This window comes from Nerophis ophidion, linkage group LG26 (assembly GCF_033978795.1).
Source record: "Nerophis ophidion isolate RoL-2023_Sa linkage group LG26, RoL_Noph_v1.0, whole genome shotgun sequence".
Lineage (NCBI taxonomy): Eukaryota > Metazoa > Chordata > Actinopteri > Syngnathiformes > Syngnathidae > Nerophis > Nerophis ophidion.
The window spans coordinates 39613144-39629726 of NC_084636.1; the positions used below are offsets into that span (position 1 = coordinate 39613144).

The 16583-nt window shown below is 42.0% G+C and overlaps 2 protein-coding genes across 4 annotated transcripts in view; both read left to right on the forward strand.

The window, feature by feature from the left end:
- LOC133543809 (bcl-2-related ovarian killer protein homolog A-like) overlaps positions 1–16583 on the forward strand; it is a 45140-nt gene that overhangs the window by 14607 nt on the left and 13950 nt on the right. Inside the window, exons 3-4 of one of the 3 annotated variants that reach the window (XM_061888610.1) lie at positions 449–612; positions 14396–15411. In XM_061888610.1, coding sequence (XP_061744594.1) covers positions 449–612; positions 14396–14401 — 170 coding nt within the window. In that variant the 3' untranslated portion in view covers positions 14402–15411. Of the gene's footprint in view, positions 1–448; positions 613–14391; positions 15412–16583 lie in introns of those variants that run through there. The other 2 variants (XM_061888607.1, XM_061888608.1) reach the window with 2 other exon arrangements.
- The window catches only part of LOC133543808 (cysteine protease ATG4B), a 53492-nt gene continuing 37380 nt past the window's right edge, over positions 472–16583 (forward strand). Inside the window, exon 1 of the mRNA XM_061888606.1 lies at positions 472–612. Within this exon, the coding sequence (XP_061744590.1) occupies positions 609–612 (4 nt within the window). The 5' untranslated portion in view covers positions 472–608. The remainder of the gene's footprint in view (positions 613–16583) is intronic.

Sequence of the window (16583 nt, forward strand, 5' to 3'; positions counted from 1 at the left end):
GCTAGTAAAAAAATAGTCAGGCTAGTAGGAAGTTAGCCAGGCTAGAAGGAAGTTAGCCAGGCTAGAAAAAAGTTAGCTAGGCTAGCAGAAAGTTAGTCAGGCTAATAGGAAGTTAGCAAGGCTAGTAAAAAGTTAGCCTGGCTAATAAGAAGTCAGCTAGGCTAGTAGGAAGATTATCAGTGGCAGAGCAGGAGGGGGCTAGGAATACATTTGCTGTAATATACAATATGAAGCATGACACTTTACACAATCTGAATGTTAAAAGCAGAAGTTGAATGCATCAAAAGTGAAATATTTGAGCTCCTGTGTCCACTTTTTGTCAACCAGCAGGTTACTTCCTGTTACCAGTCTACTTTATTTCCAAAATAAAATCCTCCACCTGCATTGAGCGACATGTTCCGTGTGTGGCGTGGCCAAGTTTGACCGGCTTCCACCTGCCGTCCTGCAGGCGTGACGTGGGGGAAGGTGGTGTCCTTGTACGCCGTTGCCGGAGCGCTGGCGGTGGACTGCGTTCGCCACGGCCACGCGGCCATGGTGAACACCATCGTGGACTGCATGGGGGAGTTTGTCCGCAAGAGTCTATCCACCTGGTTGAAGCGCCGCGGCGGATGGGTGAGTGTAACCACTGTCGTGATGTCGCAGGAATAAAGAGAAATGACCAACAATAAACATGTCATGAAAGAAAACCATATATAATGCTGCAAATAACAACAGCAAACCACAACTCCCCATACAGTAGATACGTCTGTGTGGCGGCCATCTTACTCAGGGCAACGCTCACACTCAAAGCAGTGTTACAATAAAGAGAAATCGATACTTACTCATTCTTCAACCCATTTTCTGAGGGTTTACGTAATTGCACGGGTGTTCAAAGTGCGGCCCGTGCACCTTCTGTGGCCTTCAAGACAGTCAAAGGATACTGTTCCAAGAAAAACGCAAGGTGGAATAAAAGAGAAAAAGTTGAAATGTTATCAAAATAGGGTTGTACGGTATACAGGTGCAAGTATAGTACCGCGGTACTGATTAATTCATCATATTCGGTAATATACCACCTCTAAAAAAATACCGGACCACCCCGCCCTTTTTTATAACAAGCAGGACGGTGCGTCGTGACGTAGTGACAATTGCTGATTTTAGGGATGTCCCGATACAACTTTTTCACTTCCGATACGATACCGATATTGTAGCCCTGAGTATTTGCCGATACCGATATCAATACGATACGATACAGGCACGCATCATACATATATTTATTCCTTATTATGTTTTGTAGAATGTTAGAAAAGGCTTGATAAAGTGATGTTACTGTTACTGAGGGTGTAGTGTTAAAACAGAAAACAATAGTCAGCAAGAGTCGGTATAGGAAAAACTGACCCATTTATTATTAACCAATAGGTTACATAAATTTTAACATAAGAGTATTACCTCAACAAATCCAATAAAAACAAAATGTTATATTTAAAGTGCAAAATAACCACTAATACCAACATAATTATACAATTGAAAAGAATAAATTAAAAATAAATTAGAAGACCCTGAAAAATAACCTAAATAAATACAATAAAAAAAAACAAAAAACGTTTTAAAGTGCAAACAATTCAAGTTCACTTCAGTTATTTTTTTACTGTCAGCATATGTTGGAAACAACTGTGGGCAGGGACAAAAACCACAAAAACAACATAATATTGTCCACTGTCCAACTGCTCTAAATTAAGAGTTCACAGCTCCAGTTTCACTGACTGACTATGCCCAAAACAATGTAGTAATTACTCTTAGTCTTCACTGAAGAATAGTGTAAACACAATAAACATATCACTCTAATAACAAGAGCATAAAACAAATAATAATCAGTCAGTGCTGACTACCCTTACTACTCCTCCTCCTCCTTCTCCACTTTCTGCAGTCCGAGCATAATGTGGAGATTTTTTTTTAAGAAGATAAGCATTTCGGCATGCTGTGAGTTAAAATACTTCCACACAGCCGACATCACTACACTTTGCTGAGCACACGCGTTGTCGTTGTTGTGATCACGTGGGCTGTGCATGCTGGATCAAACCAGTCACCTATTATAGAAGTTCTGCAGCGGAAAATGGACAGCTTATATCGGAGTTTTTAGATTCAGTCCGATAAAATCCGATATTCACTTTTTTGGCTAATATCGGACCGATTTCCGATATCAATATCGGATCGGGACATCCCTAGCTGATTTTGCGAGCAGAGGAGCACGTTCAGCAACACACACACACACACAGAGTACTTACAAGCAGACACAGTGTGTAGACAGATAAAAGGAGAATAGACGCGTTTTGGTGTAAAAAGTAAAGATAAAGGTAAAGTTATAACACTGAAACACCCTCAGGAAGGGGTGCTTTAAGACATTGCTAGCTAGCTAGCAGCTAACATCCATCCACAGTGTTTTAGCTACTTCTAAATCACTAATCTTCACCTCCACAGCGACAAATAAAGTAAGTATCTTTATCACTGGAGGACGAGCAATGGCTAAACATGCTTCACTACACAGCGCAGGAGAATACAATAGCTCATGTAAACAAACGCCATGGGTGGATCTACACCTGACATCCACTGTAATGATACCAAGTACAGGAGCGAATCTCGTCGGTACTACTATGATCACATTGATGTTATTTAGCATCACAGCATTTTTTCCGTTCTAAAAAATGTCATATTATGTTTATAAACTCAGTAAATATGTCATGAGGACTTTGAATATGACCCATTTATGATCCTGTAACTACTTGGTATCGCATCGATTCCTAAATGTGTGGTATCATCCAAAACTAATGTCAAGTATCAAAGAAGAGAAGAATAAGTGATTATTACATTTTAACGGACGTGTAGATAGAACATGTTAAAAGAGAAAATAAGCCGATGTTAACAGTAAATGATTAATTATCCATTTTTACAGTTTGTCCCTCATAATGTATAAATGACACAATATGTTACTGCAGACTAATTAGGAGTCTTTGTTTGTTTACTTACTACTAAAAGTCAAGTTGTTTAGTATGTTTACTATTTTATTTAAGGACTAAATGACAATAATAAACATATGTTTAATGCACCCTACGATTTTTTGTTACAATAATGACATTTTTTGTGGTCCCCTTTATTTAAAAAAGTATGGAAATTCATTTTGGTACCAGTATTGGTACCAAAATATTGGTGGTATCGGGACAACCCTATATCACAATAAACTAGGGATTTAAGATGTTTTTCTTGTATTTTTTCAAGCCAATACCGATTGATACTGATAAGTGATTCTCAAAGTGTGGTATGTGCACCACCAGTGGTACGCAGGTGCCATCTACAATCACTGGATTAAAGTATAGTGTTTTACTTTCCTATATTCAAACTGTGTGTAATGTTAGAGTGGCCGGAAATAATAAATATTCTTGTTTGTAATGAATGTTTAGGCCACCGGTGTCAAAGTCAAGACACAGTGGCCAGATTTGGCCCGCCACTTTATTTTATCCGGCCCACAAACACCTGGAAATGTTTTGTCAATAAAGTACTTCATATTTTCTCACTAAATGTAATATTTTTTTTTTATTTTGGCAGAAAAAATATATGTACTGCTTGAAGTTTCATACCATTTAAACTTTAATAGTATCCAATATTGCAACAAATATTACAGTGTATTACCATACTTTCCAAACATGTTTTTGTCTAAATAAAAATACTTAACTTTACAGCAAACTACCCATCAAATTGGCCGTGTGCAACCCGAGCGTCCCTGGTTCAATTCCCACCTAGTACCAACCTCGTCACGTCCGTTGTGTCCTGAGCAAGACACTTCACCCTTGCTCCTGATGGGTGCGGGTTGGCGCCTTGCATGGCAGCTCCCTCCATCAGTGTGTGAATGTGTGTGTGTGAATGGGTAAATGTGGAAGTAGTGTCAAAGCGCTTTGAGTACCTTGAAGGTAGAAAAGCGCTATACAAGTACAACCCATTTATTTATATATTTTGTGATAAAATTCTGTTGACTGAGCTGCCATATCTTTACTGTAAAATCTTGTTATTAACGGTGTATTACTGTAAATGGAAATACGCTACATTTGGTTTTACGGTAGGAAAACTGGCAGCTAGATGCCAGAATAAGAAAATAATTAGGGTCCTTGGCCCATGGCTTGGTTTTTTCATTAGATCGCAATATTCGCCAGTCCTTATGTGTGCGCCAAGTTTGGTGACTTTTGAAGCATTTTAAAGGGGTCAAATTACAGTGCAAAGAGGAAAAAATTGAATTTTTTGCGAAAATTTTATTTTGAAGGGGTTTTTGCCAACTTCCTGTAGATTTTGGCTGAAAGAAGTGAGTGTATGAAAATTGGGTCTAAGTCAGACCTACATAGGAGTTTTTGTTTCATGTCGCTATGACATTCCTAACAGAAGTTACATGCAGTTTTGTCTGTAATGTTTTCCTAGGGGGCGCTAGAGCGCAATTTTCATTTCGGGGGATTTGGTTGCTTAATATGTTGGGAAGGTTTGCTATACCGACGTGTGTGTCAAATTTGGTGAGTTTTGATAATAAAACACAGCAGTCCTGTGGAGTCCTTTGCCATGGTCCAAGGACCCTATTGAAACTGCTGTGTTTTATTATTATTCCGCACCTACGCGCTGTAATTTGACCCCCTTAACATGCTTCAAAACTCACCAAATTTGACACACACGTCGGTATAGCAAACCTTACCAACATATTAAGCAACCAAATCCCCCGAAATGAAAATTGCGCTCTAGCGCCCCCTAGGAAAAAATTACAGACAAAACTGCATGTAACTTCTGTTAGGAATGTCATAGCGACATGAAACAAAAAATCCTATGTAGGTCTGACTTAGACCCAATTTTCATACACTCACTTCTTTCAGCAAAAAATCTACAGGACGTTGGCAAAAACCCCTTCAAAATAAAATTTTCGCAAAAAATGCAATTTTTGCCTCTTTGCGCTGTAATTTGACCCCTTTAAAATGCTTCAAAAGTCACCAAACTTGGCGCACACACAAGGACTGGCGAATATTGCGATCTAATGAAAAAACCAAACCCCAAAACTCAAAATTGCGCTCTAGCGCTATTTTTGAATAAAACACTGAAAAAACTGCTCCTAGGAAGAAAACACAGACAAAATTGCTTGTAACTTCTGGTATGAATGTCGGAGAGACATGAAACAAAAACCTCTATGTAGGTCTCCCTTAGACCTACATTTTATAAATTGACAACCCCCAACAAAAATCAACAGGAAGTTTGCAATCCCCCCTTAAAAAAATAAGTTTTGTAAAAACCGGTCACTTTTCTTCAAATATTATCTCCTCTGAGTGCGTTTGTTGTTTTGGCTTCAAACTCGCACAGGAGAGAGATTGAACCCTTCTGATTAAAAGTATAGAACAGAGTTTTGATAAGTTCTCAGGTTTTGATTTTACGCGCCTTCAAAGAACCCCTGTGCAAAGTCTCCTAAAAAATGTCATTTTTGCCTCTTTGAGCTGTAATTTGACCCCCTTAAAATGCTTCTAAACTCACCAAACTTGACACACACATCAGGTCTGGCAAAAATTGCGATCTGATGAAAAAACCTAACCTCAAAACTCAAAATTGGGCTCTACCGCCCCCCTAGGAATACAACACGGACAAACTGCTCATAGGAAGAAAACACAGACAAAACTGCTTGTAACTTCCGGTAGGAATGTCAGAGAGACATGAAACAAAAAACACTATGTGGGTCTCACTTAGACCTACATTTTAATAAGTAACATACTTTAGCAAAAATCAACAGGAAGTTTGATATTTTCACTTCAATACAACAACTGCATTACTTTCACAATGCATTAGATTCTCAAAATAGTGTCTTCTAACGCTTATCCGGCCGTGGGTCTCGGGGGCAGCAGCCAAAGGCGGACCCGACCAACGCTGCTTGCAGCTTTAATTTGTACTGTTTTTCCACGAACAATATCATGTTGTAAAAAACAATTAAAGTTAAATTACCAATGATTGTCGCACACACACACACACGCACAAACACACGCACACTAGGTGTGGTGAAATTTGTCCTCGGCATTTGACCCATCCCCTTGTTCCCCCCATGGGAGGTGAGGGGGGAAGTGAGCAGCAGCGGTGGCCGCGCCCGGGAATAATTTTTGGTGATTTAACCCCCAATTCCAACCCTTGATGCCTAGTGCCAAGCAGGGAGGTAATGGCTCCCATTTTTATAGTCTTTGGTATGACTCGGCCGGGGTTTGAACCCACAACCTACCCATCTCAGGGCGGACACTCCAACCACTAGGCCACTGTCTATTTAACACTAAAATTCTGGAAACTAAGTTTTTTTCAGTAAAAACCACACCAAAAAACAGTGGTACTGTTTTTCCATTTATCGTAAAATGTTGTAAAAAAATTAAAAAAAACACTATATTTTTACAGTAAAATGTTGTAAATGTTAAAGGTTTTACTTAAAACAATTGATATAATTAATAAAGAAATCCACCCATTATTCACAGTTAAAAGCGGCCCTCTGATGGCAGTCATAACTGTGATGTGGCCCTTAATGTAAACCACTTAGATATCCCTGACTTAGGCCTACTATGCTACTATATATTAATGTTGGTCATTTAGGTAAAGTTAGAGAACCAGTAGTATCTCCTATTTTTTTTTAAATGTAATTTGTGCACATGCACCTTTCCTGGCTATATTTCACCTATATGCTAATTGTCAGGTTCAGACACTGATGACATCTATTTAATGAGACAAGAAGCAAGGAATTAAACAGAGACAGAATTAATTTTGGCTCAATGAGGAGAAACGCGTAGAGTGTCTCACCACGCTCTGATAAAAGATTGTACGCCTCCTCTTTTATTTGGACTTTCCCTGATTACATGGCAACAGCCGGTTCTAAGGGAGGGGGGGTTGTAAACAGCCATCAACCTTATCAATCAATCAATCAATGTTTATTTATATAGCCCCAAATCACAAATGTCTCAAAGGACTGCACAAATCATTACGACTACAACATCCTCGGAAGAACCCACAAAAGGGCAAGGAAAACTCACACCCAGTGGGCAGGGAGAATTCACATCCAGTGGGACGCCAGTGACAATGCTGACTATGAGAAACCTTGGAGAGGACCTCAGATGTGGGCAACCCCCCCCTCTAAGGGACCGAAAGCAATGGATGTCGAGCGGGTCTAACATGATACTGTGAAAGTTCAATCCATAGTGGCTCCAAGACAGCCGCGAGAGTTCAGTTCAAGCGGATCCAAGACAGCAGCGAGAGTCCCGTCCACAGGAAACCATCTCAAGCGGATCAGCAGCGTAGAGATGTCCCCAACCGATACAGGCGAGCGGTCCATCCTGGGTCCCGACGAGCGGTCCATCCTGGGTCTCGACTCTGGACAGTCAGTACTTCATCCATGGTCATCGGACCGGACCCCCTCCACAAGGGAGGGGGGGGAAATAGGAGAAAGAAAAGAAGCGGCAGATCAACTGGTCTAAAAAGGAGGTCTATTTAAAGGCTAGAGTATACAGATGAGTTTTAAGGTGAGACTTAAATGCTTCTACTGAGGTAGCATCTCCAACTGTTACCGGGAGGGCATTCCAGAGTACTGGAGCCCGAACGGAAAACGCTCTATAGCCCGCAGACTTTTTTTGGGCTCTAGGAATCACTAATAAGCCGGAGTCTTTTGAAGGCAGATTTCTTGCCGGGACATATGGTACAATACAATCGGCAAGATAGGATGGAGCTAGACCGTGTAGTATTTTATACGTAAGTAGTAAAACCTTAAAGTCACATCTTAAGTGCACAGGAAGCCAGTGCAGGTGAGCCAGTATAGGTATATATGTATGTATATATGTATATAAAGGTATATACAGTATAGGTATATATGTATGTATATATGTATATAAAGGTATATACAGTACAGGTATATATGTATGTATATATGTATATAAAGGTATATACAGTATAGGTATATATGTATGTATATATGTATATAAAGGTATATACAGTACAGGCGTAATATGATCAAACTTTCTTGTTCTTGTCAAAAGTCTAGCAGCCGCATTTTGTACCAACTGTAATCTTTTAATGCTAGACATGGGGAGACCCCAAAATAATACGTTACAGTAGTCGAGACGAGACGTAAATCACTAATTATCACAAAACACTTCAAAGAAATGGTCGTAAAACAGTTCAAAGAAAAGGTGCCTGGAGGGGAGTCAGGCCCTGCGTCCTCTCCGCTTTGTAGATCTCGGGTCAAGACAATATATTTCTGTGGATTACAATACACTAAAGAAACTGACACCTTCATGTCGCTCCCCACCCTACACAGTGGAGTTTTACAAGCCTTCCGCTTGGAAGGATCAAAGACAGCTTTCATCCTCTCGCAGTGCAAGCTGAACTCAATGTGACACAAAGTTCTGTGATAACTTTGATACAATTATTCTGACACCAATTCTACGCTTAAAAACTCACTCCTGTTACTTTCAGTCCTTTTTTTAGTCATCTTCGCCTCGGGAAGCTATACAAAAAACAATCATGTTTGAGATGGGCCATCACACGCTCTAAGACGTAGAGTTTTTTTTTGTTTTTGTTAAAAAGCTACTAAATCGTTTTGGTTTGTACGGTTCTAAGTCAGGGATGTCAAAGTGGTTTTCATTAAGGGCCACATCAGTTATGGCTGCCATCAGAGGGCCGCTTGCAACAGTTAAAAATGCATGGATTTCATTATTATTTATATCAATTGTTTGAAGTCAACTGTCCATTTTACAGTAAAAACTTCACAATTACAACATTTTACTGTAAAATAGTTTTGTTCTTTTTACCACATTTTACAGTAAATGGTAACAGTACCACTGTTTTTTGTTTTTTTAACAGAAAAAGGCATTTATTCTGGCTTAATTGCCAGAATATTAGTGTTAAATTGGCATTGTTTTTTTTACTTATAAATAATGTTCATCGTAGCACGCTTTGTGTATTATTCTAATGACCCTTTTTTTTAACTTTAATTATTGGCTCTTTGATTGTTTGTTTTATAAACATTTCCCCAAATTTCAACACAATATGTTAAATATGGAAAGGGCAAGGAAAAACTCACCCCAGTGGGACGTCGATGTGCATGACTAAGTGAAACCTTGGAGAGGACAGCAAATGTGGGCACCCCCCCCAAGGGAGACCGAAAGCAATGGACAGCGAGTGGGTCTAACATAATATTGTGAAAGTCCAGTCCATAGTGGATCTAACATAATAGTGTGAGAGTCCAGTCCATAGTGGATCCAACATAATAGTGTGAGTCCAGTCCATAGTGGATCCAACATAATAGTGTGAGTCCAGTCCATATTGGATCTAACATAATTGTGTGAAAGTCCAGTCCATATTGGATCTAACATAATAGTGTGAGACTCCAGTCCATAGTGGATCTAACATAATAGTGTGAGAGTCCAGTCCATAGTGGATCTAACATAATAGTGTGAGTCCAGTCCATATTGGATCTAACATAATAGTGTGAGAGTCCAGTCCATAGTGGATCCAACATAATAGTGGGAGTCCAGTCCATAGTGGATCCAACATAATAGTGGGAGTCCAGTCCATAGTGGATCCAACATAATAGTGGGAGTCCAGTCCATATTGGATCTAACATAATTGTGTGAAAGTCCAGTCCATATTGGATCTAACATAATAGTGTGAGACTCCAGTCCATAGTGGATCTAACATAATAGTGTGAGACTCCAGTCCATAGTGGATCTACCATAATAGTGAGAGTCCAGTCCATAGTGGATCTAACATAATGGTGTGATAGTCCAGTCCATAGTGGATCTAATATAATGGTGTGATAGTCCAGTCCATAGTGGATCTAACATAATAGAGAGAGTCCAGTCCATAGTGGATCTAACATAATAGTGAGAGTCCAGTCCATAGTGGATCTAACATAATGGTGTGATAGTCCAGTCCATAGTGGATCTAATATAATGGTGTGATAGTCCAGTCCATAGGGGATCTAACATAATAGAGAGAGTCCGGTCCATAGTGGATCTAACATAATAGTGAGAGTCCAGTCCATAGTGGATCTAACATAATAGAGAGAGTCCAGTCCATTGTGGATCTAACATAATAGTGAGAGTCCAGTCCATAGTGGATCTAACATAATGGTGTGATAGTCCAGTCCATAGTGGATCTAATATAATAGTGGGAGTCCAGTCCATTGTGGATCTAACATAATAGTGTGAGAATCCAGTCCATAGTGGTGGATCTAACGTAATAGTGAGAGTCCAGTCCATAGTGGATCTAACATAATGGTGTGATAGTCCAGTCCATTGTGGATCTAACATAATAGTGTGAGAATCCAGTCCATAGTGGATCTAACGTAATAGTGAGAGTCCAGTCCATAGTGGATCTAACATAATGGTGTGATAGTCCAGTCCATAGTGGATCTAACATAATGGTGTGATAGTCCAGTCCATAGTGGATCTAATATAATGGTGTGATAGTCCAGTCCATAGTGGATCTAACATAATGGTGTGATAGTCCAGTCCATAGTGGATCTAATATAATGGTGTGATAGTCCAGTCCATAGTGGATCTAACATAATAGAGAGAGTCCAGTCCATAGTGGATCTAACATAATGGTGTGATAGTCCAGTCCATAGTGGATCTAATATAATGGTGTGATAGTCCAGTCCATAGGGGATCTAACATAATAGTGAGAGTCCAGTCCATAGGGGATCTAACATAATAGAGAGAGTCCAGTCCATAGTGGATCTAATATAATGGTGTGATAGTCCAGTCCATAGTGGATCTAACATAATAGTGAGAGTCCAGTCCATAGGGGATCTAACATAATAGAGAGAGTCCAGTCCATAATGGGGCCTGCAGGAGACCATCCCAAGCAGCGCAGAGATGTTCCCAACCGATGCAAAGGCGAGCGGTCCACCCCGGGTCCCGACTCTGGACAGCCAGTACTTCATGGCCACTGGACCTGTGTTCCCCCCAATCTCCCTCCACAAGGGAGAAGCGGGCAGAGGAGAAAAGAAAAGAAACGGCAGATCAACTGGTCTTCAAATGAGTTTTAAGATGGGACTTAGATGCTTAAGAGGCTACTTCTCAATTGTCTCATGAACTGAACTGACATAAGTGCCCAAACAAATGAAATGTAGTATTTTCATAACGCCACAAGGTGTCAGTAAGAGTCTACAATCAAATGGGCACAAGACTTACCAAAGACTATAAAAATGGGAGCCTGGGTTCGATCCCTGAGCTTTCTGTGTGGAGTTTGCATGTTTTCCCCGTGACTGCGTGGGTTCCCTCCGGGTACTCCGGCTTCCTCCCACCTCCAAAGACATACACCTGGGGATAGGCCCCTCCCACCTCCAAAGACATGCACCTGGGGATAGGTTGATTGGCAACACTAAATGGTCCCTAGTGTGTGAATGTTGTCTGTCTATCTGTGTTGGCCCTGCAATGGGGTGGCGACTTGTCCAGGGTGTACCCCGCCTTCCGCCGGATTGTAGCTTATATAGACTCCAGAACCCCCCGCGACCCCGAAAGGAACAAGCGGTAGAAAATGGATGGATGGGAACCATTACCTCCCTGCTTGGCACTCAGCAGGGCTGGAATTTGGGGTTAAATCAGCAAAATTGATTCCTGGGCGTGGCCACCGCTGCTGCTCACTGCTCCTCTCACCTCCCGGGGGGGGGGTGATCAAGGGTGGTGGGTCAAATGCAGAGAATAATTTCACAAAAAAACATGGTGTGTGTGTGACTATCATTGGTACTTTAACAGGATAAAAAAGCAATGAGGTGCAGGTATACAAACCCCGTTTCCATATGAGTTGGGAAATTGTGTTAGATGTAAATATAAACAGAATACAATGATTTGCGAATCCTTTTCAACCCATATTCAGTTGAATGCACTACAAAGACGAGATATTTGATGTTCAAACTCATAAACTTTATTTTTTTTGGTGCAAAAAATAATTAACTTAGATTTTCATGGCTGCAACGCGTGCCAAAGTAGTTGGGAAAGGGCATGTTCACCACTAGGTTACATCACTTTTTCTTTTAAAAACACTCAATAAAGGTTTGGGAACTGATTGTTGAAGCTTTGAAAGTGGAATTCTTTCCCATTCTTGTTTTATGTAGAGCTTCAGTCGTTCAACAGTCCGGGGTCTCCGCTGTCGTATTTTACGCTTCATAATGTGCCACACATTTTCCATGGGAGACAGGTCTGGACTGCAGGTGGACCAGGAACGTACCCACACTCTTTTTTGACGAAGCCACGCTGTTGTAACACGTGTGTAATGTGGCTTGGCATTGTCTTGCTGAAATAAGCAGGGGCGTCCATGAAAAAGACGGCGCTTAGATGGCAGCAGATGTTGTTCCAAAAGCTGTATGTACCTTTCAGCATTAATGGTGCCTTCCCAGATGTGTAAGTTACCCATGCCTTGGGCACTAATGCACCCCCATACCATCACACATGCTGGCTTTTCAACTTTGCGTCGATAACAGTCTGGATGGTTCGCTTCCCCTTTGGTCCGGATGACACCATGTGGAATATTTCCAAAAACAATTTGAAAAGAACACATTTCCACTTTGAATCAGTCCATCTTAGATGATCTCGGGGCCAGAGAAGCCGACGGCGTTTGTGGATGTTGTTGATAAATGGCTTTTGCTTTGCATAGTAGAGCTTTAACTTGCACTTACAGATGTAGCGACGAATTGTATTTAGTGAAGGTGGTTTTCTGAAGTGTTCCTGAGCCCATGTGGTGATATCCTTTAGAGACTGATGTGGGTTTTTGATACAGTGCCGTCTGAGGGATCGAAGGTCACGGTCATTCAGTGTTGGTTTCCGGCCATGCCGCTCACGTGGAGTGATTTCTCCAGATTCTCTGAACCTTTTGATGATATTATGGAGCGTAGATGTTGAAATATCTAAATTTCTTGCAATTGCACTTTGAGAAACGTTGTTCTTAAACTGTTTGACTATTTGCTCACGCAGTTGTGGACAAAGGGGTGTACCTCGCCCCATCCATCCATCCATCCATTTTCTACCGCTTATTCCCTTTCGGGGTCACGGGGGGCGCTGGCGCCTATCTCAGCTACAATCGGGCGGAAGGCAGGGTACACCCTGGACAAGTCGCCACCTCATCGCAGGGCCAACACAGATAGACAGACAACATTCATACTCACATTCACACATCCTTTCTTGTGAATTTTTTGGGAAGCTGTTTTTATACCCAATCATGGCACCCATCCATCCATCTTATCCGAGGTCGGGTCGCAGGGGCAGCAGCCTAAGCAGGGAAGCCCAGACTTCCCTATCCCCAGCCACTTCGTCTAGCTCTTCCCGGGGGATCCCGAGGCGTTCCCAGGCCAGCCGGGAGACATAGTCTTCCCAACGTGTCCTGGGTCTTCCCCGTGGCCTCCTACCGGCTGGACGTGCCCTAAACACCTCCCTAGGGAGGCGTTCGGGTGGCATCCTGACCAGATGCCCGAACCACCTCATCTGGCTCCTCTTGATGTGGAGGAGCAGCGGCTTCACTTTGAGTTCCTCCCGGATGGCAGAGCTTCTCACCCTATCTCTAAGGGAGAGGAGGAAACTCATTTGGGCCGCTTGTACCCGTGATCTTATCCTTTCGGTCATGACCCAAAGCTCATGACCATAGGTGAGGATGGGAACGTAGATCGACCGGTAAATTGAGAGCTTTGCCTTCCGGCTCAGCTCCTTCTTCACCACAACGGATCGATACAACGTCCGCATTACTGAAGACGCCGCACCGATCCGCCTGTCGATCTCACGATCCACTCTTCCCTCACTCGTGAACAAGACTCCTAGGTACTTGAACTCCTCCACTTGGGGCAGGGTCTCACCTGTTCCCAATTAGCCTGCACACCTGTGGGATGTTCCACATAAGTGTTTGATGAGCATTCCTCAACTTTATCAGTATTTATTGCCACCTTTCCCAACTTCTTTGTCACGTGTTGCTGGCATCAAACTCTAAAGTTAATGATTATTTGCACACAAAAAAAAATGTTTATGAGTTTGAACATCAAATATGTTGTCTTTGTAGCATATTCAACTGAATATGGCTTGAAAAGGATTTGCAAATCATTGTATTCTGTTTAAATTTACATCTAACACAATTTCCCAACTCATATGGAAACGGGGTTTGTATTTTTTCTGTCAACATGAAAACAATCTATGACATTTAGGGAGAAAAGTACTTTATGGACACGTCATTTCCACGTGTTTGCGGGCCGGATAAAAAGATGTTGACTCTGTGCTCTCAGTAGTTTCACGATCAGATTCGGAGTCGGGACATTTGATGGAATGCATTTTTCATTTTGGAGTTTGAAGAGGTGCAAATGAGCTCACCGGCTGGGAAAACCGGTTTGTGTCCCGACAGGCAGACCTGACCAAGTGCGTGGTGAGCGCCGACGCCGGTTTCCACTCCCACTGGCTGATTTCCTCGCTGTGCACCCTGGGACACTACGTCATGGCCCTGGTCTTGTACCTTCTCAGGGAGAAGTGAGAGGCCAAAAGCCTCGTGGCCATCTTTGGATGGCGTTTACACTTATTTGCACTGAGCCCTCATTACGGCACGCACACCTCTCCTTGCTTCCAGTCTCCGCTTTTCTATTTATTGTCAATTGTAGTAATATGGGCTTCACGGTGGCAGAGTGGTTAGTGCGTCTGCCTCACAATACAAAGGTCCTGCAGTCCTGGGTTCAAATCCAGGCTCGGGATCTTTCTGTGTGGAGTTTGCATGTTCTCCCCGTAAATGCGTGGGTTCCCTCCGGGTACTCCGGCTTCCTCCCACTTCCAAAGACATGCACCTGGGGATAGGCCCCTCCCACCTCCAAAGACATGCACCTGGGGATAGGCCCCTCCCACCTCCAAAGACATGCACCTGGGGATAGGTTGATTGGCAACACTAAATTGGCCCTAGTGTGTGAATGTTGTCTGTCTATCTGTGTTGGCCCTGCGATGAGGTGGCGACTTGTCCAGGGTGTACCCCGCCTTCCGCCCGATTGTAGCTGAGATAGGCGCCAGCGCCCCCCGCGACCCCGGAAGGGAATAAGCGGTAGAAAATGGATGGATGGATGTAGTAATATGCCACACCACTTGTTAAAAAGTCGACATTTTTGTTGAATTTCTTATGTTTGCAACAGCTCTTCTCGAACTGCCTATTTTGCTGCTTCACCTCGTCGTCAAGTCTGTTTGGTAAGAATTAAAGGACGGGGTCTTCCCGTGCCTGACATTTTGTCTAAAATTGCTATGCTGTATTGACTTAATGCACTTTTATTGTACGACATCACCTTTGGTTTGTCACGTCGCATCAACAGCCCTGAAAATGTATCCGCCTTGTCTGCACATTTGTGTTTATTAATAGCCTTGAATAAAAGCTGGTATTGGAACAAAAAAAGTGTTGAATTTAAAAATTTGGGACGCTGTTGGGAGAGCAACCTGAGGGTTCCTGGTTCAATCCCCACCTTCTACCATGAATTCATTAACGTGGACCCCGACTTAAACAAGTTGAAAAACTTATTCGGGTGTTACCATTTAGTGGTCAATTGTACGGAATATGTACTGTACTGTGCAATCTACTAATAAAAGTATCAATCAATCAATCAAAATACCATCCTAACATTTACAAAACCAGTTTCCATGTGAGTTGGGAAATTGTGTTAGATGTAAATATAAACAGAATACAATGATTTGCAAATCCTTTTCAAGCCATATTCAGTTGAATATGCTACAAAGACAACATATTTGATGTTCAAACTGATACAACTTTTTTTTTTTTGCAAATAATCATTAACTTTAGAGTTTGATGCCAGCAACACGTGACAAAGAAGTTGGGAAAGGTGGCAATAAATACTGATAAAGTTGAGGAATGCTCATCAAACACTTATTTGGAACATCCCATAGGTGTGCCGGCTAATTGGGAACAGGTGGGTGCCATGATTGGGTATAAAAACAGCTTCCCAAAAAAAGCTCAGTCTTTCACAAGAAAGGATGGGGCGAGGTACACCCCTTTGTCCACAACTGTGTGAGCAAATAGTCAAACAGTTTAAGAACAATTTTTCTCAAAGTGCAATTGCAAGAAATTTAGATATTTCAACATCTACGCTCCATAATTTCATCAAAAGGTTCAGAGAATCTGGAGAAATCACTCCACGTAAGCAGCATGGCCGGAAACCAACATTGAATGACCGTGACCTTCGATCCCTAAGACGGCACTGTATCAAAAACCGACATCAGTCTCTAAAGGATATCACCACATGGGCTCAGGAACACTTCAGAAAACCACCTTCACTAAATACAGTTGGTCGCTACATCTGTAAGTGCAAGTTAGAGCTCTACTGTGCAAAGCGAATGCCATTTATCAACAACATCCACAAACGCCGCCGGCTTCTCTGGGCCTGAGATCATCTAAGATGGACTGATGCAAAGTGGAAAAGTGTGCTGTGGTCGGACGGGTCCACATTTCAAATTGTGTTTGGAAATATTCGACATTGTGTGTGGGAAGCGAACCATCCAGACTGTTATCGACGCAAAGTTGAAAAGCCAGCATGTGTGATGGTATGGGGGTGC